This window comes from Homalodisca vitripennis, chromosome 3, assembly GCF_021130785.1.
Source record: "Homalodisca vitripennis isolate AUS2020 chromosome 3, UT_GWSS_2.1, whole genome shotgun sequence".
NCBI classification, from domain to species: Eukaryota; Metazoa; Arthropoda; class Insecta; order Hemiptera; family Cicadellidae; genus Homalodisca; species Homalodisca vitripennis.
Genome location: NC_060209.1, coordinates 9,318,166 through 9,342,952, shown reverse-complemented (window position 1 = coordinate 9,342,952; position 24,787 = coordinate 9,318,166). Strand labels below are relative to the sequence as shown.

General features: G+C 35.8%; 1 protein-coding gene across 1 annotated transcript; it reads right to left on the bottom strand.

Moving 5' to 3' along the window:
• Positions 1-3,128: 3,128 nt before the first annotated feature.
• On the bottom strand, positions 3,129-23,425 carry LOC124358605 (gremlin-1-like). The gene is made up of 5 exons (XM_046810910.1): positions 23,317-23,425; positions 9,171-9,278; positions 6,280-6,476; positions 4,780-5,014; positions 3,129-4,125 (listed from the first exon to the last, which is right to left on the bottom strand). The coding sequence occupies exons 3-5, from the start codon at positions 6,474-6,476 to the stop codon at positions 3,943-3,945; spliced, it is 615 nt and encodes a 204-aa protein (XP_046666866.1). The 5' UTR covers positions 9,171-9,278; positions 23,317-23,425; the 3' UTR covers positions 3,129-3,942.
• Positions 23,426-24,787: the final 1,362 nt, after the last annotated feature.

The window sequence follows — 24,787 nt, the reverse complement described above, 5'->3', positions numbered from 1 at the left end:
TTTCAGAGAATTGACTGATAAACTCTACACTATTTGAGGGTGTTTGTGTGGTTTACCCATGATAACAAAGACCACAGAAGGCTAAAGATATCTATATATCATATTGAAAAAGGAATTTCAATGACTACTAAAGCATATGCTTACAAGAATTTTCAGTCTATTTTGAAATAATAACCGATAACTTGGTTAATCATTATTGTTTGATATAATTCGAGTGCTTTCTTGTAATGCTTTGTAATATGGACTCACATTACGATTTAATAAAAGGAGTTGGAGAATCCATAGTTGAGTGACAAAACGTTTCATATGGCAGGAATTGACAACGCTGGTATTGATGTTAGACATACGAGTATTGATGTTAGACATACGAGTATTTATGATGTAGTGTTGGCATCAACCAGATGTTGACAGTGACCACTTTAGTGCCAGCTGATGAATGTATCACAACCCAACTCCACTCCATCTCTCGTTACACTATCACAAAAAGGACGATAAATATCAATATACAGTGTCAGTTAAAAGTATGGATACACTTTGTTTAGTTTTTGATGGATAAAGATGGATTGATGGAACTCGGGACCCTTTCTAGAAAATAGAAATGAACTTTTTAGTCACTGTTACAACATTGCCCAATTCCCCAAAATGGGATTTTGGGAAGGGGAGATCATGATTTTTTAAATTTAAAGACCCATTAGGTGACACGTCTTATAAAAGGTCTTGATAAAACAAGAAGAACAGTGGAAACTAGAGCTTTCTATCACAACCCAGTGGCAGTATATTTGTAGTTTTAATTTTTTTCCATACAATTTTCAATTACCTGATTTGCTAAAGTTGTATGGAGTTTTTTAAAATGATTCAGCAATTACTAAGATAAATTTTCTATAACTTTTAGAAACAAAATTTGTACTACGCCATTTAATTCAAGTACGAATTAAGCGACCATAAAAAAAATAATTTAAAACACACAATTTAAAAAAATTATTGTAGCTAGTATAGATTTTATTTCGTCAGCATAGACAGGCGCTAAGTTGTTTGTATCTACTTTATTGTTAAGTTGATTAATATTATCTACTACTAAAACAACTGGAATTCTGGCTAAGTTGTTTTGGTGTGGTTATGAATTTAAAACACAGACACAACACATAAAAAGATCTTTCAATCTCAGTAAGTATCTGCAACCTACCCTCTGATTATTTATATGCACCCTTTAAAGTGATAGTTTTGTTTTCGAATAAAATTAGGTATCCAATCATACAATTTGCAGTTTTTACAGATATTTTAGTCAATAATGTTTTTACAATCAAGTTTTGTTAATGTTATATATGGTTTATTGTTATTTGCCTTTATGGCATAAAAGCTATACTATAAGCATTGGAGCTAATTATAATAGAGGTTTGAACAAGATCAAGTATATCGAATTAAAATAGACGTAAATCAAAAGCCGTATCTGTTCGAACGATATAAAACACTGCAGGTAACAAATGGCAGTCTATTACCGCCAGACGCCACTATCAGTGTTAACACAGGGCTGATAACTTATCGCTTTGTCAGACCACCCCCCTTGCATCATTCTTGACGATAATTTAACCACGGTAGAAAGGATATTTTAAACTTAAAACTCCTTTACATTAATAAATAACAGTTATAATCTGCTTGCTCACAATGTATTCACTATCCGGCCTCCTTGATTGCATTTTCATTTATTATATCTACTAAATATGGTAAGTCACATAGAATTCTGAAGAACGCTTATGTACAGATCAGATAAGTAAAATGTACAATCCTATGAAAAGTATAGGTCGCGATTATTTCTAGTGCTTTGGTTTTTTGCCATATCTAGATGCATTGCCATGGCCCTTATAGAAGAGTAAAGGTATCTGTTTTAAATAAGGGAAGATATACAACAAGTTTAGGGGTTGTGGTGGAAGCTAGGTACTGGGCCAACGTTTACCCAAAATCGAAAGAAACTAATGATTGGACTTAATCGGCTCGTGGTGACCAACGTTATGGAAATTGTGTGTGCAACGTTCAACAATACCACCCAAAATGCATTATCAAAAGTTGCATTGTTAAAAACAGAGGTAGCAGACCTGAGACAAACAGCATTCTTAAGTTACCCATGGAAGGGCTAAGCGTGATGACGAGTTGGACCAAAAGCACAATAATTTCCGCCTGCAAGATAAGGGGGGGGGAGTAGAGGACATGGGCAAGGTGCAGGTTGTATCAGGTATACTGTGGGAGATAACAGCCGCTTTAATCTTGCTTACTCCTCGGCTCCCCGGAGAAACAGCAGCATATAACCGTCAGATTTATCATTCACAGCTTGTAAGGTCGATTTTAAAAAAATAAAAAGAAGGCGAAAGAGACCTTCTTGGTCATCAGGGTGATCGTGACTGACACTACCGACGGGAAACACTCTGACAAGTGGTCACCAAACACGAATAGTCTGGACAGAAACAAATTTAAAAAGCAATAAAAATTCTAAATTTAAAAGTAATGTTTAGATAAAATTTGGCATTACGAGTGTACTGTTTTTAGTTATACAAATACACAATTATTCAGGTTAAATGTAGGACACTCCATGTAGCTTTAACTTCGCTTATATATAAATAAATTGAAAGACGATACATAACAGAATGTTCCACAATAGGTTAAAATCAAAATGAAGAACTGTCGAAAGGGGCTAATCCTCCTTACATCACTAATAATTAATCAACAGATGGAATTGGTAAGATAATTAAGGAAACGCAAAAACATAATTTAATCAATGCAGCTCAAAATAAATAAATAAATATTAGAAACAGAACTCGATGTTGCCTATATAGAAATAAAGATTCATGCAGTTTTCAATCGGTTCCATTTTGATATGCTGTGCGGACAGACTGGCGCACAGAAATTACATTTTAGCAACCCTTTGAGTGCCAGGTTTTGAGCTTAAAGCTCAGTTAATACTAGTATTGCGCTAATTTTTACTGTATATTTCCTAAATTATATGACATTGGGGGGGGGGGGGTGGGGGGGGGGGGGGGTGGGGGGGGGGGGGGGTGGGGGGGGGGGGGGGTGGGGGGGGGGGGGGGTGGGGGGGGGGGGGGGTGGGGGGGTACATGATTTTGGATATTTTCCATCGTCATACGTTTTATGTATAACACCTACTTAGTTATACACGTAATAATATTATAACGATGGCAAATGTCCGAAATCCTGTTATCCTTTCAAATCTTCCATCGTCTATAACAACGTGTAATCTAATACGATTAGCAGCGTTATATATTGGCTTGATGACTTAGGAGTATGTCTATTGTTATTCTATTTTAGTCTGCTTTTTGTGCACCGTAGTCCTTTAGAAAAAACGTAAATAGTTTTAATATTCATCTGGAACAGATTATAGAAAAACGAAGTTATTGAAAACAAACTAATATTGTTTCTTTATAAATTACACCTCGTTTTGTGATGAAAAGAATCACAAATATATCTCAGCAGGAGTACAAACAAACATTTACAAATAATGACTTATCTTATTATATATTATGAGACCGGTAATAAAATACCTTACCTTAAATTTTAAATAGCTAAATAAATAAATGTAGAAACTGTGTAAACATTAGTCAAATAACAGTAAATAAAAATTCTTTCAATTCATAAATTATACTTATCAAACCAGACAAGAGAATTGGCCTGATAAAACAAAAACAAAATAAAATATTTAATTGATAAAATAGACCTCTATATTTAATAATACGTATAATATGTAGAGAAATTTAAAACTTCATGACTTCAATGTAACAAGCTATTCATACTTTTATCTGGAATATAACCTGACTACAACCCTCCAGGCCTTACTCCCTTCTCCTCCCCAATATTGTATGGGTGTATTCGGTTGATTTGACCATACAGGGTGTCACAAAAATACCGCCAACAATTATATGCCTGATACTCCATGATCTAATCCAGGATCTGGGTAATACATTTGCACTGCTTCACCCTCAGGACTCTCTTGCGACGCAAACTGGGCTTCTTCTTCTTGCGGCACCTCAAGGTCACGGTCATCCAGGACATCTGCTTCGGCTTGCAGAAGGCGCAAGACTTGAAAGACGATCCATCAGAGTCAATCTTGACTGCCTTTCCCTTGAAACATCATGTTGGTTACTTACAGTATTGACGCATTTTAACCTATGTTAGAATATACAGGGTGCCCCCCCCGAGTAACCCGACAAACTTCTCAAGTGGTTTCCTCTCATCAAATAATAGAAAAAGTTCATGTAAATATATGTCCAAGAATGCTTCGTTAGCAAGCTACGGCTAGCGAAAGATTTTGCCCGATTTTCTAGGAAAGGGCAGAAATAAAGCGAATCTGATGTTTTTATGGCGTAAAGATAATTATAACATTTATTTGATTTTATGTTAAATTAAAGGAAAAATTGAATAAAATACGTCCCAGACCTGTAAAGACCACCCATTTATGAGATGTCAGACAAAATATGCAACATTCGGTCTCGAAAAACGTGCTTTATTTAGATTTGAAGTGCATTAACTTCTTTTAAATAGGTAATAAACACGCAACTTTTTTTAACAAAAACTTTTAGAGAATTTAATTTCGCAGAGAAAATGCAAAATATCCTAATAATAAACGAACACAAAGTTTAAAAATATTAATTCTTAATGAAATCAACAAATACGAAAAATAAGACAGAACAGTTTTTACAGGTCTGGGACGTATTTTAATTCAATTATTCAGTTAATTTTTACATAAAATTATTTGAAATTCTCATAAATTCGTACCTTTCGGCGAGGACTCTTGGGTATGTAGAAGGAGTTACACTGTCCGTAGCAGAAACGGTTGAGGATGGTGACAGAAGAGCAACCCTCCTCACGAATCACTTGAATCAGAGGCTCTGTCTTGCACCAGTCTTTCTTGAGGTACTCTTTCTTAGTGACTAGCAGAGCACTCTTGCTGGACTGCAACAGCTTCTGTCCTTGTCGCGATATCTCCTGCAACTCTTCAGTTAGGTTTTTCCTGAAAAATATAATTCTCAGTAATTTTTAAATGTTTCTTCTCTTTGATACATTTAAACTAAACAAGAAGAAATGTATGGTGAGGAAGCTACTGACTGTTGCAAAGAGAATAAACAGTAAATGATCTTATGAAAGCAGAATTAAACAGTGTTTTGTTGTTGTTCTCTTAGGACAAGAAGCTCATAAATTACACTTAGTACTATAAAAACCCTTAGCGCTGCTTCCGTAGTGACAGGATATTCCGGATGGGTAAGGTTAGGGGGTAGGGGCCGCCTCCTATCGAGATCCATGAGAAAGAATCAGAGCATTCATCTCAAAGTCATGCCCCCCCGGAAGAAGGAAGGCCGGCTCTGAACCACTCTCTCCAGCCAAGGCAGGGGGTGGCACACCCTTGTTGAGGCTAGCAAGAACCTCTGATTGAGAACAAACCCCGCAAAACTCCCAACAGTCACCTCCCGCAGTAGACTAGACTTATCGAATTGCCCTTGCACCCCAGAATCTCTAAATTTGCGGTTAGTGATGTGCCGCTCCTGGATATTCATAAGGTTGCCCAGATTGAAGTGACACATCGGTGTTTGCTGTGCCCAATGGTAGGTTCAACTGGAAGATATAATCCAGCCAGAAGTGATCCCTGCTGGGCCAATTAAACAGATTATTATATACTAAAATCTGTTGGCTGATAAAGGTGCACAGTAAAATTTCTAACTCTAACAAAATTAACTATCTTGTGTTTACCATTCAAAATAATAATGTATCAAATCAATCTAGCAGACAGTGATATCAGTGTTATCAAAATAGCCAAACAAAACTCGAGTGATTCGATTCTAAATATGCTAATCAAGGAAACAGGATTTTTCCGGGCATTTGCCATCGTTCAGTGATACAGTCAGTAACACTACGTTTCAAGATCTACAATCTGATCTCTTCTTCAGTTTGTAATCTTCTGCTCTTCTTTGTAACTATGTGTTAGGTTAATTATTTACCTGAGGAAGAGATCAGATTGCAGATCTCGAAACGTAGTATTACTGATTCTTTTATCACTGAAATATGGCAAATGTCCGGAAAATCCTGTTTCCTTCACAATCCTTCCATCGTCAAAAAAAATTCAAAAAAAGAAGCATGATAATCAATCGTATTCAACAAACATTATAGATTTGTACGAATCCAATTTATCCTTATTCAACTTTAGTTTTAACCAGTTTTTGCACTAGAACTGCTATACGAGTATACATATGGGGCATTTTACGCATTTAAATGTTGTATTACCTGAGTCGTGGTTCTGGGTAGTCATCCTCTTCTTCATCCTCCAGCTTATTCCGCTCCAGCCCCGGATCCCTGGAATGGTTTGTCTTCCTCTGGGCAATCAGCCGCTTTACCTCCTCGGTGTCGATGATGTCCAGGATGGAGTCCGATGCGGCGACTGCCATTGTGAGAGCTGCCAGCAGCCATAAGCAGGCTGCCATCTGTGGTCAAACTGCAGTTGTCACAGCCAGATGAAGATGGTTATCGATAAACTACTGTTGCTTCAACCTGGCGTGGTTATTGTAGGTGAACCAGACAAATATGATTTTAGAGCTGGTATGTGATGAAAATATATCTAAATTAAGTAAAGTGTATTTTCACCAATTATGTAGCTATTATTATAATACGTCATAATAAATATACGCCATTCTATTCCAAATAATTTTACGGATAAAGTGAAAATTAAATTAAAGTTCCCAAATATTACACAAGGAATGCAATATGTAGCATCAGCATGACATTTTGCAGTGTTCAAACATATTATCGAGATATTGAGTAGCATTTTCACAAAAACTAAAAGAATTAACTAAGCTACAAGATCGAGTTTCACAAACTTCTGTGAGTGATAGTATTCTTCATTTCAAGCAAAAACTTTCCAATAAATAGCCGTATAGGTAAAAAAATGTATCGTTTAGAGCCGCTGACCACCATTTTGTGTGTTTTTTTTAATACAAAAGTTAATGTCTCTAGAACTATTTAAGCTATGGAAACCAAACTTGGCATTTAGATTTGAATTGATAAGACGAAAATAAAAAAGTAATTGTCTTATTTTCTTTTATATTAACAAAATGGCCTCTATTGAAAATATTTAAAGAGAAATAACAAAAAACCCGTATGTTATAAAAATGTACTATACACTAAGTATTTAACCAATGTTATAACAATTCCAATGGTACTTATTTAAAAGAAATCTGTCCATGCATAAGCGAGCACGGCCACTTAAAAGGTTGGCTTGTACAAGCCAGGAGCAACAAACCACTGATAACTCCCAACTGTAACAGTTTTGGCCAAACAATCTGACGGCCTCAAGTTTGAATTTAAGAATTGTAAACCTAAGGCTGGTTTGTGTTTTACATTGATTAATTGACTGAGTTTATTTACACACAAAGTAACAAACATAAATCCAAAACGTTCTAGTAATTTATCTCTACATTGAAATTAGCCTGTGTGTAAAAAAGTGTACCGACCTGCACCAAAATAATACACATAAAAATCTAAAATTAAATTATTGTGTTAAAGGTCACACTATCATTTTCGTCTATAATACGAGAAGCATGCTGATTTTTTTTTAATTTTATGGAAAACTAATCAGTCTCGGTTGTAATAATTAAAATAATAATAATCTTTCTTTATTCCTCTAATTTTTTACATATATACATGAAAATTTACAATTTAATATAATCCCGAAGTACCACTGCGTACATACAAATAAAATCTTACATAATAACTCAAAGAAGTACATTCACTGTCAAATTTCCAACAATAAATAGAATATAGAGGAATCTCCCAGGCCTAGCCTGATTGGGGGACAAAATCTAAACTTATTTTAACGGCTGGCAGAATAATATACACTTAAAATATACAACCACTCTAAACTTGACTAAGGGTAAAATTGTAAAACTAGTACATTGAAAACCAAATTTAGTAATGTGTGTACATTCAAAGTATACTAGCTATGTCAGTAAATAATGCTAATAAAATAAAATATTATAAAGATAACAAAATAATAAAGACATTCATGAATTGGGCTATAAATACAGTTTGCAGAGACCTCCCCCCCCCGCTACAGCAGACAGAACAGCTGATAGATAAGCTCTGGCGGGGCAGGGAGGGGAGGTCGCTGACCTAGATTAATTGAGTAACAACAATACAAACCAATAAAAATGTATTTCGTTGAAAAGCCTTCAGTGCGTGCCTGTTCTTCGGTTTGTGTGAGCGCGCGCGCGTATGTGTGTGTTGGTGTTTATATTTGTACTTTATTTATTGTGATCTATAAGACATGTAGTTGTGTTGGTGGGAGTTGGAATACACAGTATTCCAATATGTATGTAATTGGAATACTGTATCAAGGTATGTTACTATTTAAAAACTTAACCTAGAAACTAACTTACTCGAATTTGCTAGGATACAGCATTTAAAGCATAATAGAAAAGAAAACTTGCTCTACTTCTTCTATGCTCATAATCCAATCCTTAATATATTCACTAACACTTACTTGTACACTATTAAAATGAAATAATATTTCAAACAACACTTTACAAGATATCTTTTCAAAAATGTTCTTAGTTTTAAAATGTTTTATATCTAAAAAAATATTTCATAGGCGTTGACTAACATATTTTTGTCGAGAAGGTGGGTGTTTTGTCTGAAATATGTAATAATAACCCATATAAATAATAGATTATTTTATTTATTCGTTTTAAGCTACAAGGAAACCTGTTTAGATCTATTATTCTTATCCGTTTACTGTTATCCACTTATGAGACCAAAAATTATTATTCTTATAATTTAATATTAAAAACATGAGAAGCTTTGGCGAAAACTACAATATTTTGAACATACATAATACAACAACTTTACATTCTAGAATTTAGATATCTGGAAATGTGTCCAGGTTGTACTGTGCTATTTACACACTAGGACAGGAAAATATATTTTTAAAGTTTGAGATGATTATATTTATTTAAACTTTTGACGTCAACCCTCTATGCCCAAAATCAATTGTTGTCAGCTTCCCGAGTCGCTTGGTATATAGTATACGAGATAGAATTATGTACACACGTAGGCCTATAAACGTGCTTTGTTTGCTACAATTACTGTGAACATTGTGGAGAAATGTCGTCTGGTGACAATACCTCGCGATGAAGGTCAACTGTTCTATTTGAAGGTCATTTTGGCGCCAAATGTCAGCTGGCAGTTAGGCGCCTCCACGAACTCCATTCCTTTGCTTCCAATATTTCATTCTGCAACATTCCAGGTTTATGAAAGTCACATTTGAAAGTGAATAAAACAATCTCTTAAATAATAATTTCTTCTTTACATTTTATGAACCTTACCTAATTTTATCATCGTTGTTTCCTTGAATATAAGATTATACGGAAAACCATGTTTAACCTTTTGATCAATATCGAAGAGCATTAGTCTCCAGATAGTATAAGTCTAATCCTATCGATTTTAAAATTGCTGTCATCGAAAAAAATTAATCGCGGTATAATATTTCTATATAAATAAATGTTGGCAGTATAATTTAAAACTGTTAAATAAAAGTTTTTGTAGCTATTAATGGTAATTGGTTTTTATTATCCATGGACTCTATCATTTCTGATATTAAAAAACATAAAAACATATTTCTTATGAAACCGGTGTAAAACCTATATATGTTAAAATAATATGAGTGAAATATGAATTGTACGAGTAAATTTCTCGTAATTTCTCTAATAACAAATTTAAAAATAAATGCTAGTAAAAATCATACAGTGTGTTATACATCATATTTTATAAATATTAAGTTTAAAATCCCACAATAAGTTTTTGAACTTGAATTTGCTATGTATAATTTCTTATAATTCTTTTACTCCTAAAGTGGTTTTATAAAATCCACATCCAGACTAAATCATATAACTATTCTGGTGAAAATCCAAGTCCATTATATTTCATTACAAACAGATAAGTTTTTAGTTTACCTCATTATAAATAGGTATTACCACGTACATTAAAGTACTATTTCCTTGTTTCAAAAGCGTACAGTGTCTGAGAATAACACAAATAACAGATGACAAAGAATCTAGGGAAATAAAACATAATGACGTACTGAATTCGCCCGTTGGCCCATTTACTGGCGACGTGAGTGAGGCATTAGTTATATGCTGCATTCAACACACACGACGACTTCACTATTCATACGGACAAAGCTACGATACGGTAAATCAGCCCAATAAAATCAATTGCGCATAAAGGTGCTGCAACAATAGTTTATTGGCGCAATTTTGGGTAAGAGGTCCGGCAAACAATATGCAAGTAAGTTTGGAATATCGGGAACTGGCGAGGATGGGGGGGGGGGGGGGCGTTGGGAAGGGGTGGGGTCGGCGCCCTACAGTCCAGACTGGAGACCTTTCTTGAAAATTCCTATCTTTCAATCACGAACAAATACATCTGGCTGGATTAGCCTTTGTACTCCAACAGTTAGTTGGAGAAGATCCAGTCGAAACAAATCAACCGTTGTTTTCTTTAAAACTCGAACAACAGTTGTTAGTGGTCTGATTAGCCGACTATGTCTTTAAAACTTGAAACTTTCAAACTGTTGTGTTGTTTTGTTGTTTTCATTGGGCGGCGGCGGTTTGGGTCAAACCAGTAGCTGTAGTTTTTCTCCATTAAAAATGTAAATGAGCAAGTTGGTAATCAAGACCCAAAGTATTAAACAATTAATATTGTAGTAAAGTGGGTTACACGCAATGTATCAGTGTTCTGATTTTTAATATTTGGTATTGTCAGGTTTCAGATCTCTACTGGTTTATTAGCAAATCTGTTTGATCGTTCTTAAAAAACAAACACGAAATTAAGACAATTCCGTTGGGTTAATCGTAAGAGACCCAAATCACCAATCATGGTCATCTTCATGGTCATAAATTCACCCTTTGTATGTATATATGATACAAATAAAGTCATTTGAATTTGAATTCGAAATTACAGATAAGTAAGTATAGGCCCAGACTGATATTCAACTCACCAGAAAAAAGGCAGAGAAAACTGATCGATACACGCCATGTAGACCACCACACTAATATATTAATATTATACTCTGGAGATTTACCACAAAATGAATAAATGATTAATATTATACCACAGAAAGGGGACAAATAATATAAAATTTAAAACCACGGTTTTAAAATTATTGCAAATCAAACAGCAAAGAAACCACTGGCGTTGGAAGAGTAGCTATAACATTAGCAAGCAAAGAAAACATATTTATAGCGCTAGGAAACATGATAAAACAGCAAATATTTAGTGAGTTAAAAGCGGTCACATTAGCTATTTGTCTTGAGAAGCACAGGGCGAGTCGCCGCGGCGGTTGTGGTCGATGATATATTACCCGGAACTTCACAGTTCAGGACAGTTCGACGTTAAAGTTGTTAGGGTCTTCTTGTTATGTAAAAAATGAAGTTTATTATTACTCACAAGTTGTAGTCTGAGAATATACACTTTACAACCTGTAAATTTACTTTATTAGAACAGTTTTTAAAGATTAATGGGTTACTAATATAACTAATTTGTCTACATAAGGTGAAGGATGCTTGAGATAACCTCAAAATGGATTAACAAAAAGTACAAGTTTCTTGTGTCAATCTAAAATTTGTTTTCATCCCGTGTAGAAACCGGCCAATGAGTCCGTAGGCGTGACACAGTTTCTCTTTCGTCTGGTGAGGGATAGAAACATTTATTTTGTGTATGATTATCAGCCAGCTTATCTGTCTGCAAGACACTTCCAAAATGACTTTTGCATGCAACATTAGCGAACCCTGTTATGTGGTGTGGTGTACTACTATCTTGTTATGACATACTACGTATTTGCGCAAAATGGTTATATAAATTGGACTCCCAACCTATTTTAAAAAAATACGAGAAATTTTTCAGTAAATATTCATTTTGACATATCAATATTTGACAAAGGTATGTCAATAATAATGCAGCTTATATGCGTGATACAACTAATATTTTATCATATCTAAATAAGTCTTTTTTGTTAGAACAAGCCACTTTGACATTTTATAATTATAAAGAAACTAACGATCAAACATTTTTAAAGAGGGAGTATAAATATCTTGACTTTTGTTGTAGTAAAAATTTTAAATACTTCATCGTAGTTATTGTTTCAACTTTTATTTTATTTCTGTAAAACACCATGTTAACTTGAAAATACTTAATTATCGTCAACTTGAATTCTTTCCTGATCGATGTACCTATAAATTATATGGTGTAATATAAATGTAAAAGAGGTTGGTAGGCCTGGCCTAAATGGTTTAATCAAAATTTGAATTCTCCGTAAATTAACTTAAAATACTTTTTTCGGCGATTGTTGCTTACTTCTAAACTCTTGGAACGTATGAGTGCGCGACTATCGTAATTTACAATAGAATACATCGATCAACTCGATACACTGTGAGTCGGAATTTACTTGGATAACGTTATCAATTCGGAGAACTAGGCTTCGATATCAAAGAAGAAGGAGGCTACGCCACAGATTTAATCGTTGGCACAGGCCCACTCTGCCCCAATTATGCCAGCAGACAACTCTAAGATTGATCTATTCCACATTACACGATTATGCACACTGATAAGCGGTGCTACTCAACTTGCCGAAATCTGAAATATTGATACGCCTTCAATGTGTATATGCAATATTAACCCTGCATTCTAATTTTGTACGGCCGCTTGCTTTACCTACGCATGAATTAGAACCAACCCCTATTTCATCTTTACAATTAGTCTATAATTCTAAAGTACCAATAAAACTTAAGTGTATACTATTTCGTTTTTCCTTCCCACGCCGTAGACGGATATATTAGAATCGTAGAATTTGACCAAAAACGCCAAATACAGTTATATTCGATATTATAGATTATGTCTCTAGTTTTTTAGCTCACAAAAGGCCTTCGAAATGCCTGGTGCACGCTCCGTGCTTATCGGAAGAAATAATAATAAGGAAGTATTTATAAACGACCTTCACTCTGTGATAAGGGGAGGGGAGCACTCTTGTCTAACTCCGACCACCTGCTCTTCAGTGCAAAATGGTAGCACTAAATTTGATTCATAAGACGTCCTTTACGTTTGAAAACAGCAAAAATGGCAAAGATTGCATTATTATGGATTGCTCTAAATACAGAGAGCAAAGAACGCATGCCAATGGGGATGTTAACTGGCGCTGTCTAGGCCGCTCATGTAATGTGTCATTTAGAACTGACGCTGGCAAAACAAAGATTATTACAGTTCCAAATGAGAAACATACCGGAGATCACCCAGTCACAATGCGAGCTCTGAGTAAAGCGGCAAGTTCGCGTTCCCCATCCACGAGCGGCCGCGTAACTCCCGCGACTACAACGCCCTCCGTCACCCGCTCTATTCTCACTCGGGGACTCGCCTCTTCTGTCACAGAGACCTACGATACGGCATGTCAGACCGAAGACGACCATTTAAAAAAAAGCAAGGACGAGCTAGTCGCTCTAGTAAAAGAATGAACTTTTCTTCAATCTAATTTAGTGGACAAGATACAAAACTTGAGAGACAATTGGAGGAAGCTAAAAAAGAAAAGTTTTCAACAAAAAATGAATGTGCAGGAAATCAAACAAATAGGGAAGAAACATAAATAAATTCCAACAAAAACGGAATGCGCATATTTATATGTAACAATTTGTTCTAACAATTTATATGTAACAAATATGAAATATTACTACTCGTAGATGAAATAAAACGTTTGAAACAATACGTATGATGGAAGAAGATCAAAAGAGAAGCCCGTGACTCCGTTTATCCTGAAAATCCCAACGTTAGAAATAGTTTCTCTGTTCTTGAAGAAGGAGACTGTGTAATGATGGACAAGATCTGCGAAAGGAACATTGACACAGCGAATTAAAAACTGTTAAAAGAAGGCGCAAACGAAGAAATAGTACTAAGCAAACTGACAAGAAGAATCTACAGTATTGTAATTATCTGTCGTCGTCTAACACATCAAGCAAAACCAGATTTAATATTGCTATTTTTGGTAATAGCCATGCCTGTGCATATTTATGCAAAATCAAATGACTAATGGTAATAATGTATTTTTGTTTGTGCAAATTCAGGAGCACGATTGGAGTACGTACTAAAAAATAGTACGGATATGACCAAAAATTATGGAAAAAAGATCCGGTCATTATCATAGCTGGAAACAATGATATTGGAGCCAAAGAAAATAACAGTTTAAACTATGTTGGTTTTGTAGAACTAAAGTCCCGGCAAAACAAATCCTATGTCGTAGTAAATCTGTTTCAACGCCATGATGTGCCTTAAAATGTTATCCTATCAATAAAGAAATCAAACAAACGAATAGTCAGCTTCAAAGACTTCAGAAAGAAGGCGTGCGAATTGTTGATGTCTCCAGTTTGGCCCATAGATCGTTCACTAGACACAGCCAGCACCTCAATGGCATCGTTAGGCTGCGCTATGGAACTCCATAGGTTGTCTTGGCATTTATTTATTTCAACGGCAAACGCCAATTTACAGAAATAACAAAAAATAATTATGGACAAGATGTACTAATGTTTTCTTAGGAGCTAACAAGACAGAGAGCAAATAGTAACATACAACAAGGAGGCATGACCAGCAAACAACACACAGGCAACAACTGTACAAGACTGGAAATTTTAAGGCTAGTACTAGGACTAGGACACTTTATAGCAATAGGACATAGAACATAGAGCCTAAGAAGAGCTATTAAAATAAGAAACAACAACAATTAATTAAATACTATGAAGAAAAAACAGTAAATAAACTATATAAAAAGGACTAACATCAGTAAATAATCTAAGTATATATATACTAACAACAATAGAAATATCAGGAGGCATTGCTCCTGATTCCCTTTATTCTAACAACCTGTTCCCATCTGTCAAAAATAATTCAATCCACCTGTAAGCTGCACCGTTTATTCCACAATGCTTCAACTTATGCAGCAAGATATCTCTATCTACAACGTCAAACAGTTGTAGACTGCGCCTCTCTGCAATCCGACTTGGAAAGTGTCGCCTCCTGGTGTGTGCGGGATGGCATGGATATAAATTTCGCAAAGTGCTCTGTGGTCTCATTCCATCGCTCAGCTAGGGTCATAGTCTTCAACTACGAGATGGAAGGAACCTTACTGAATCGCTCAAGTACAGTTAAGGATTTGGGAGTTATCTTGTCCTCGTCACTGAGCCCTGAACAGCATCTGTCTGCAATTACTAGGAAAGCCACTATTGCCCTCGGTCTTATATTTAGGACTTCTCGAGATGGGTTTTCACCATGGACACTTCGGGCCCTGTACGTCCAGTTGGTTCGACCAATATTGGAATACTGTTCGCCGGTATGGTCTCCCTCTACCTGTTGGGTCAGGTGGAACTCGTTGAAAGAATTCAGAGAAGATTCATCAGGCTGATTGGGTTGAGACTTGGATTTGCCTACGACGGGGTTCCTGTTGAAGATCTGCAACGCCACTTTGGGCTCCTACCCTTAAGCACCAGACGCCAAATTGCTGACCTGATGATTTTGTCGTCGTCTTGTGATTCCCCGAGACTTTTAGAGAGGATCAGTCTTCGTTGTCCTCGACCATCTTCAAGATCTGTGCAGCTTTTCGAGAGGGAATTCCTCGCTACGAACTATGCGTACAACAGTACAATACCGAGAATTCACAGGTTAGTAAATGGTCTTCCTGCGCATATTGATTTGTTCAGCATGTCCGACACATCATTCAGGAGGGAGGTCACTAAATATCTCTCTGGCCACACGTGAAACTCTGACACTGAACGTTATATTTTGCTTGCTGGGTTTTTTTGTTTTTTTTTTAACACTTTTGTTTATATTTAATGGCATCAAACCCTGCATGTTGTAACGGGTATAGGCCTAGCCTGTAACCTAAATCAACTTTTACAATTAATAATAAATTCGAGAATAATATAATACAATAAATAATATTTTTCTATTAATAATAAATCTAAATGAATAGGAATCCAAACCGACAATTTAATAATTGCTTAGTTAATGTTATCATTCTCATATTTGAGAATAATCAAATTTCAATTCATTATGAAGCTTAGTTACGTGCATGGTGACATAGCCCGTCACTGACAGTTTTGTAACCTCAAACATAAATCTCAAATGGTAAAGCGGCCATATTTAATAAAACTCGATAGTTTCTCATCAACATCAAAGAACAAAACTAAACACGGCAAAACGCGTGCCACGATTGGCTAACGTAAGGATTATTCTCATTGGAGGGTAGCGACCCCGCGGGAACGCAAACTCGTTTTCTGCGCACCGAATTCGAGTGGGTTGTCAGCAGAAGTAAAAGCGGATCATTTTTCGACCAGAAAAACGGAAAATTTCCGTTTTGAAGGGTATCATTTTTCCCTCTCTGCGCTACTGACTCGGAGTTTGGAAAAGAGAGAGTCTTCTTCCTCGACCTCTTGATGATGTAGTACGTTGTGAAATAGTTTTCAAAATTTTTCAATTATTAATCAGTCTTTTTTCAATGTGATCCAAATTTAAATTTTTCAATTATCTGTGAGGACCGCCGTGTCGCCATCATGGGATTTGGTGAATATGTTTAAGAGTATTTAAACCTTTTTGATCAACATTTTTAACTAATCAGACTCTAAATTTTAACTGCTAGGGAGTAGGGGTATTTTCTAATTAATTATTTCAAGCTAATTGGATTTTGTGTTGTAGGATGTTATTTTAAGCATAGCCATAATTTCATTTCATCAAAATCATGTTTCATTAGTATTAGTTTTTATTCAATAAATCTAAAATTTGTTTCTATCAAAATTTTATTTTCATTTTACCACACATAGCTGCCCTACGCCGCACCCATTGTAAAACGACCCTGTAAAGACAAAGAGTCTAAAGCTAATATATTTTTCACAAAACCTATCTTTTTACTATTTATTATAATGTAACGTATCCGTTACAATGTATTGTCGCGTATTTTATATTTCGCTAAATAGAAATGGTTTCTTGTGAATGGTATATATTGTTTGCTGTTTTCTTAACACTTTTGTTTAGATATTATTATATTGGCATCAAAATTTGCATGTATTGTAGCATGTTTTATATTTTGCAAAATGGAAATGGTTTCTTGAGATTTTTTTTATATATCAATGAACATAGGCTACGCTAATCTTTTTTTTCTTTCATATTGTATTTGCTCATATGCATATGTATGTCTCAGTAGTATACAAGTAACTCTATAATTTATACGCTACTTTAATTAAGTTTTTTTACGGATCCACCTTCCTGTTGCACTTGTTTATGAACTACATATATTGCTGTTGTAATTTTTCTTTTTATTCACGATGTTGATGTTATTTGGCACTGGTTTTGCTTATTTTTGCTTTTGTTTGCTTTAGCATGTATGCATGTAAACTATTTATGTAAGTTGTTTTTATCAAGCCTCTTGTATTTTCATAATACCTATATCAAATGTGAAATGGTGTATACCGTGTGTAAATAAATAAACACTTTACTAAAATCAATTTAGGTAGCTATTGTAGGTTTCTTTAAATCAAACAATGTTACTATACTTCTGATAAGGCTATCAACTGCGTAGTCAGTGCATTTCCTCCTTCAAAAATCCAAACTGAGATAGAGAAAATAAGATTCTTTGTATTGAAGTACATATTTAACCAATTGCAACTGAAAACATGTTTCAAATATTTTAGACAAGGTTTTAACATATTATAATAACATACAAAAAGGCCTATAGTTATTCATAGACTGTAAATCACTCGACTTATGGATAGGTATCTCATAAGCCAATTTTGATTTTGTCGGAAATATCCCACAACTGACGGACAAATTATAAAAATATGCTTTATAGGAGATGCTAAATACATCAAATTATTCTTTGACGGATCGAACTACGTGCCAACATTCTTTACTATTGCCTCTAGCAGCTTCTATTTTTCGAGAATAATATTAGAATTGGACGCGTCTTGTGAAAAGCTCAATGTCATCTTAATGTTTTTTTACAGATTTGTAGGCCTACAATATATTCTTGAAATTCACTTTGCTTACTAAAGAATCTGTAATCCAAGGAGACCTACGTTTATTTGTATTTAGAAAACACTACCCATACAGATCATAAAATGTATTTAAAGATTCATCGACAGTATAAATATGTGAAGGAAACAGGATTTCTCCGGACATTTCCTGTCGTTCAGAGAAACAAAAAATCAGTAACACTACGTTTCGAGATCTGCAATCTGATCTCTTCTTCTGGTAAATAACAAACCTAACACATAATTACAAACTAGGCTAAAATAAACAAACCATACCAGAGGGTGGTGACACGTGTAAGTCAGGAATCACAACCACCATGTTGTGTGTCAACTTCACTAACTCTAAAACGTGCACTTAATAAAAAACAAAACACAATACTAATAATTAAAACTAAACTACAGCATACAGGTCACGTCTGCATTCGTCGACCAACCACCTACGTCTGACCAGAGTCCAATAGTAAATGGCGATCGTCACGGCAGTAAACAAGATGGCGGAAATAGAAATGTAGGGGGACAGGATTGGGCCCTTTTTTACTATTGGTTCATGCTAAATTAATTTATTAGGACCATACTGTGACTCCGCGTTGGTTTATCACAAATGTCTAATCTGTTTGATACTATATTTGCCAAGCGATATTTTACGCTTAAGCAAAGTGTAATCAATAAATTTTTAAAATTTAGATATTCGTGATTCAGGCAAAGTACTGGACCAACTAAACATGATTTGCGTAATGGTCCGTCAAACTCAGTTTCTCAACAGAAGAAGCAAGTATTTCAACCGAAGTGCTATTTTTTTTGATTACATTGTCTAAACAGCTTGCTGATATACCAACTTTACGAATCGGGTCATGTACATAATTTTGAAATCCATAACCTGCCACAAGCGATTCATATTGTGACTATCTGGGTCAGGCCCGTTTTACACCCTGCCAGCGCCCTAGGCACAACGAAGAGTTGCGCCCCTTTTTATACCCCCTGCCAGCTGACTACGCCCCCCCCCGCAGCCATATACCAACCATAACGCCTGTACCCCGTAAATTTAGATTTAGTCTGAAATGCCAGTTTTGGTTCGGTAGGGACTTTAGACTTAATGTCCCTTAACTTTCCTTTACAAATTATCCTGATTCTTTTCGAGAGCCTTCCCATTATCCACCACTTATGGACCCGCCGTGTCATGGACTGGTAGCCGTGAGGTTTCTACTGGCCTCTGGTGGGAATGTGTGTAACATACCTGTTACACCCATTCTCTCTTCTTTACATTTAAAGTATTTACATCTATATATATAAAAGAAAGTCGTGTTAGTTACACTATTTATAAGTCAAGAACGGCTGATCCGATTTGGCTGAAAATTGGTAGGGAGGTAGCTAAGAACTGGGAGAAACACATAGGATACTTTTTATAACGTTCCCGATTCAGGATTCCGCCCCACTGGTCTCTAAAAGTTACGGAAATACCCGTAAGAAATGCATTACAGCAAACATATGTTATTAAGTGAAAGGGCCTGTTCAAATTGAATCAGCTGTTCTTTGTAAACATATATAATGCAACAAAAGAAATATATGTTTATATCATTTAATTACCATTTTAAATTTCTTTACATTTATAGTTTTAAAGCATAGAGTAAGCTTAAGAGAAACAGCAAATTTTGTTTCAACTGTTTCTGCAATAACTGTTAAGCATATACTTTGCTATCCAGATAATACAAATCAAAATTTAATTTTTTACAATTCAAAGCAGTTATCTCTGCATCTCCAAGTCAGATACATACATTATTTGCTATCATCATTTCGACATGCTTTCCATCGAACCCATCTAACCTGTGGCACAAATACAAGGATAATATGGCAGAAGATATTTTACATCAAATTCGTGTCAGTTCAATAAATTACGATCTTGAAATGAATGAGGAGATACATAATCGGGCCTTGCTCTTGATCGAAGACATGAGTTATCTCATGTGTGGTAGTTTATTAGTCAGGTTAGGAATGCCAGCGCTAAATCGTAAAATGAATGACGCATTTAATCGAGAATTGGAATGGGAACGTGAATATGATCACCAGGAATTAGATTTAGTAGTTCAAACAAATGTGCCCCTGATGAACCCCCAACAAAAAGAAGTTTATGATACATTAATGAAGGCAATTGATGATGGAAACGGTGGTTTATATTTACATGGTGGAACTGGTAAGACATTCCTCATGTCAGTAGTTTTAGCCACTGTTCGTGCAAGATTCAACATTGCAGTTTCAGTTGCTTCTTCTGGAATAGCAGCCACATTGCTAGAAGGATGTCGTACGGCACATTCTGCATTAAAATTGCCGTTAAATCTTCAATATATTGAAGAACCAACGTGCAACATTACAAAGCGCTCCGCTATGGCGAAAGTTTTATCAGAATCGAAGATCATCATCTGGGACGAATGCACAATAGCGCATAAACGTGCATTGGAAGCAGTTAACCTAACATTGCAAGATCTACGTAATGGCTCAAAATGTTTTGGAGGCGCAACTATTTTACTGTCTGGCGATTTCCGCCAAACATTGCCAGTAATTCCCAGATCGACTGCTGCCGACAAAATAAACACTTGCCTCAAATCATCGAATCTATGGCGCTATGTTAGGAAACTTCAGCTGACAACAAACATGAGAGTTGCATTGCTGAACGATACATCTGCTGAAGATTTCTCTGAGTAATTGTTGACTATCGGTAATGGTCGAGTACCTGTCGACGAATCGAGCGGATTGATTTCATTTCCTCGGAATATCTGTAACTTTGTCTCATCGAAAGACGAACTCATCAACAAAGTATTCCCAAACATCATTACTAACCTCAAAAATAATGAATGGTTGAGTGAGCGAGCAATTTTGGCAGCTAAGAATAAAGATGTAGATGACTTAAACTACATAATTCAGAATGAGATCATTAGTACACTACATTCTTTCAAATCTGTTGACTGTGTAACAAATGAAGATGATGCCACCAACTATCCAATTGAATGTTTAAACTCCTTGGATGTACCTGGCACAATTTACAATTAAATATTGGTTCTGTAGTAATCATGCTTCGAAACTTATACCAACCAAAACTGTGCAACGGAACAAGTTTGGTGGTAAGTAAATTGATGAACAATTTGATTTACACCACAATACTCAAAGGTGAGGAAATTCTCATCCCGAGGATCCCGATGATCCCACCCGACATGCCATTTGAGTTTAAACGGTTTCAATTTCCGATCCGTCATGACTGTAAATAAGTCACAAGGCCAATCGTTGAAAGTTTGTGGTCTTAATCTCAAACATCCATGTTTTTTCCCATGGCCAATTAAATGTGACATGTCCACGGGTCGGAAGACCATCCGCGTTATTTGTTTTCGCGCCTAATAAAAAAACAAAAAATGTAGTTTATCACAAGGTGCTACAATAAATGGCAAATAAATAATCATTGAATAATTATATTTTTTTATTTACAATTATCCTAATTTAAAAAGTAAAAAATGTGATCATGTGATATTGCCTTTAAGGCGGGACAAAGTTCGCCGGGTCAGCTAGTTATTTATAATATTCGTTTAATCAAATTTTCTTTGGATTATTTTTGGTTTGTTGGCTTACCACTAGACTGACTAGAGATTCATGCAATAGCTTTTTTCTGGTTTTCCGTATTGCAAAGTCGTCAATAATGTTTATTAGTCTAATTTTAAAGTAATGTCGTTTTGGATGCACAGCAACAATAAGCCATTAATCCTTTCATCAACCATTGATGATCTTATATCTGACTTCACTCTTTGCAAAGCTGAAACGCTACGTTCAGCTGTGCAGTTCGTCACAGGTAAGGTTAGAAATATCCCAAGAGCGACCTCCAAATTGGGGAATATTTTCTCCAATCCGTTTGATTTTATGTAGGCGTACATATCTTTGATCTTAGAAAGGTTCTCCAAGACAATGCGTTGTTTGAAATGGTTACATTCCTGGGCAAAGCCTTGTCGATCAATATCGTTCTTGTATACTTTTCCTAACAGTTTAGCTTCACAAGCCACCTCTTTGGAATTTTTCTCTTCTAGATTTTGTAAGATCTTAAATCTTGTGTCGAGATTTTATTGGCCTCCCTTCTTTTTTGAGCTGCGAAGCTATGTTGTCAACAATGACAATAAACACCCCAGTGCGAAATCTTTCTCGCGGAGATGTTTCTTCCATGCTTCTGTCCTTTTCATCGGGCAATAGCTTTCTTTTTCTTACTTTGTCATATACAGCTTCTTCATTTTCTGCAAGTTTCAATGCTTTGGACTCGACATCATCAAATAAATCTCTATTTTCCCTCATAAATGAGGATAGTGTTTCAAGTTCCTTTGTAGAACCAAAATCTTGATTTTGAAGAGTCAAACTTGTTACTTTTTTTATCAACTGTCTCGAGAATTTCGTCCCAGATCACAGTTAATAATGTGGTTTAGAAATTCCCAAGTGTTTTTAAAAACTCAGCGGCTGTGCATTGTGTTTATAGTGTCTGAGTAACGGCTTTATTTAGCTCTTCAAGAGCATCTATTAATTCACGTCGACTTATTGTTAAAGCTCGAAGAGCGTCTACCCTAGCAGACCATCTTGTGTCGCTCAGAGGTTTTACCATTAGCTTTCTCTAATCTTTCTTTGATTTTCCTTCGTAACTCTTTTCAATGTGACTTTTTTTAATGGATGCCGAGAAAAAAAGCATACAGCCCTTGCAATTCATATTCACTTATCAGCTCAAGACAGCCTAGAAAAAGTCCGTTTGATGATTATGAGTGCAGATACAACCACGGCAATGTGTTTTTCCATTTTTTGCGCCCGCCCAAAATGCCAATTGCCTAACGCCCTAGGCACGTGCCTACCGTGCCTATTCGGTAAAACGAGCCTGGTCCGGGTATCTATAAACCGTGTTAATGTTTAAATCACCTATTATTTTGTGCATAAATTTCCACTATTGCTTAAATTAACATTTTCTAAATCAGACTTAAAATTGTTAAACTATATCTGTTTGACTCATTATAGATACAATATAATTGTAATTTCAAATTAACAGAAATACAAAGAAATTTTATTTCTAGTTTAATTATTTCTGTATGTTTTAATAAAAAATATTTATGCATGACAAAAACACATTTAGAAACATAAACCGCAATACCTTCAGATTGATTTAAGAGTCGAGATTATAGAAATAGTCGGGAATAATGTATTTGTTTACCTCGTTGTTGTAAATCCAAATGTCGGGCAGGACGGCAGGACAATTATCTGATAAGGCTAAGAAAGACCTTGGAGATAACAGAGCAGCTCATAGTAATGTTTACGCAGGCTCCTGATGTTGTGATGAAAGATAAGAAGATGTTGGCTATTGTCCCGCCCGTATCACGCACCACGTTCACGTTTAGTCGTGTTCTTTATATTCGAGTTAAAGCCTGCCCACGTCTGCTAAACTCGATATTCTCACCGGGTTATCGTCCTGACTTTTTCTCATTAATATCTTAGAATTAGATATCCACATGTACTGATAAGACTTTTTAATTCTGTTTCACCTAATAAAATAATACAGTATTTTTATAAGGCGTTATATTTTCATTGACAACATATTATAACACCAACACATACAACATAGATTAATCATCTGTGGTCGGCACTCCGGTGACGATATCCACGCTCTGAGGACGTTCCTTTCTTGCCTACTTGAGAACAGAGTCGCGTTTATGTCGATTGGTGAACTGCACCACGTTAGGCCTCGGCCTCTTCGAGTGCATCGACAGCACACGGTGCGCTGCCTGCTCGTCAGTGTTAACAACGATCGTCTCATCTATAGCTGCTGCTAATTTATTAATCAAGTTCATAACGTTCTCTTATCTCTCCACTGTAACACCCTATATCAGTGTGTTATGGTTGTGACTGTACTGGTTAGCTTTTTCGATTTCCATACTTAGCGAAAACATACGCATTTCCAACTCCCGGTTCTTCTCAACAAGCTCTCAGTTTGACAGCTATGCGGACGTTGTGAGGAGTGACAGTTTGAGACGGTCGTAGAACGATGAGACGCAGCTGTTAGAACGTTCACCTCAAGTTGTTGGTGACGTGAAGAGCGGAGACCCACGCCAAATGATCTGCGGCATGCGAGTGTCAACGTGGGAGCGTGATGACGAAATTCCTAAAAAGAAGTTTTTTAGGTAGAACAAACAGTAACCAACATTGTAAAATAAGACGCAAGTGTGGGATGCCGGTAACCCCTCCGTCAAACCGTCAAAACACAAAAAATTCCATAAACATACAAAATTCTGTACCAGGCCTCTCAGGCTTTCTCATGAAAGATTTAACATAGATATACTTAATGTAACCGACATTACATAAAACAAGGAGATTTGGGAATACGTTGAAAACGTACAACCTACACTGGTCCATGGACTCGCCAACAAGGGTGACAGCTACCACTGCGACCGCGATTGACAACGTTGTCACTAACATTCCATCCGTGGATGTATCATTGATGATTGTCACGGCTGTCAAATTGTTGATTCTGTTCATGTCAAAATAAGAACATGTTACATCACCATTGAGATGAATCACTAATTTCGAAATACATTCCGGTGTTTTTGGGAAGTTACTACAGTACATACCAACGTATAAAAGTGAGGTGGATACATGAATATATATTTCCGAAGATGTCTTCTTAGACT

Excerpts from the sequence above, each read along its gene's own strand:
- LOC124358605 (XM_046810910.1), bottom strand. The coding sequence starts at position 6,476 with ATGGCAGCCTGCTTATGGCTGCTGGCAGCTCTCACAATGGCAGTCGCC. Across the intron at positions 5,015-6,279 it reads TACCCAGAACCACGACTCAG|GAAAAACCTAACTGAAGAGT; the intron begins GTAATACAACAT and ends TATATTTTTCAG. Across the intron at positions 4,126-4,779 it reads CCAAGAGTCCTCGCCGAAAG|GGAAAGGCAGTCAAGATTGA; the intron begins GTACGAATTTAT and ends TGATGTTTCAAG.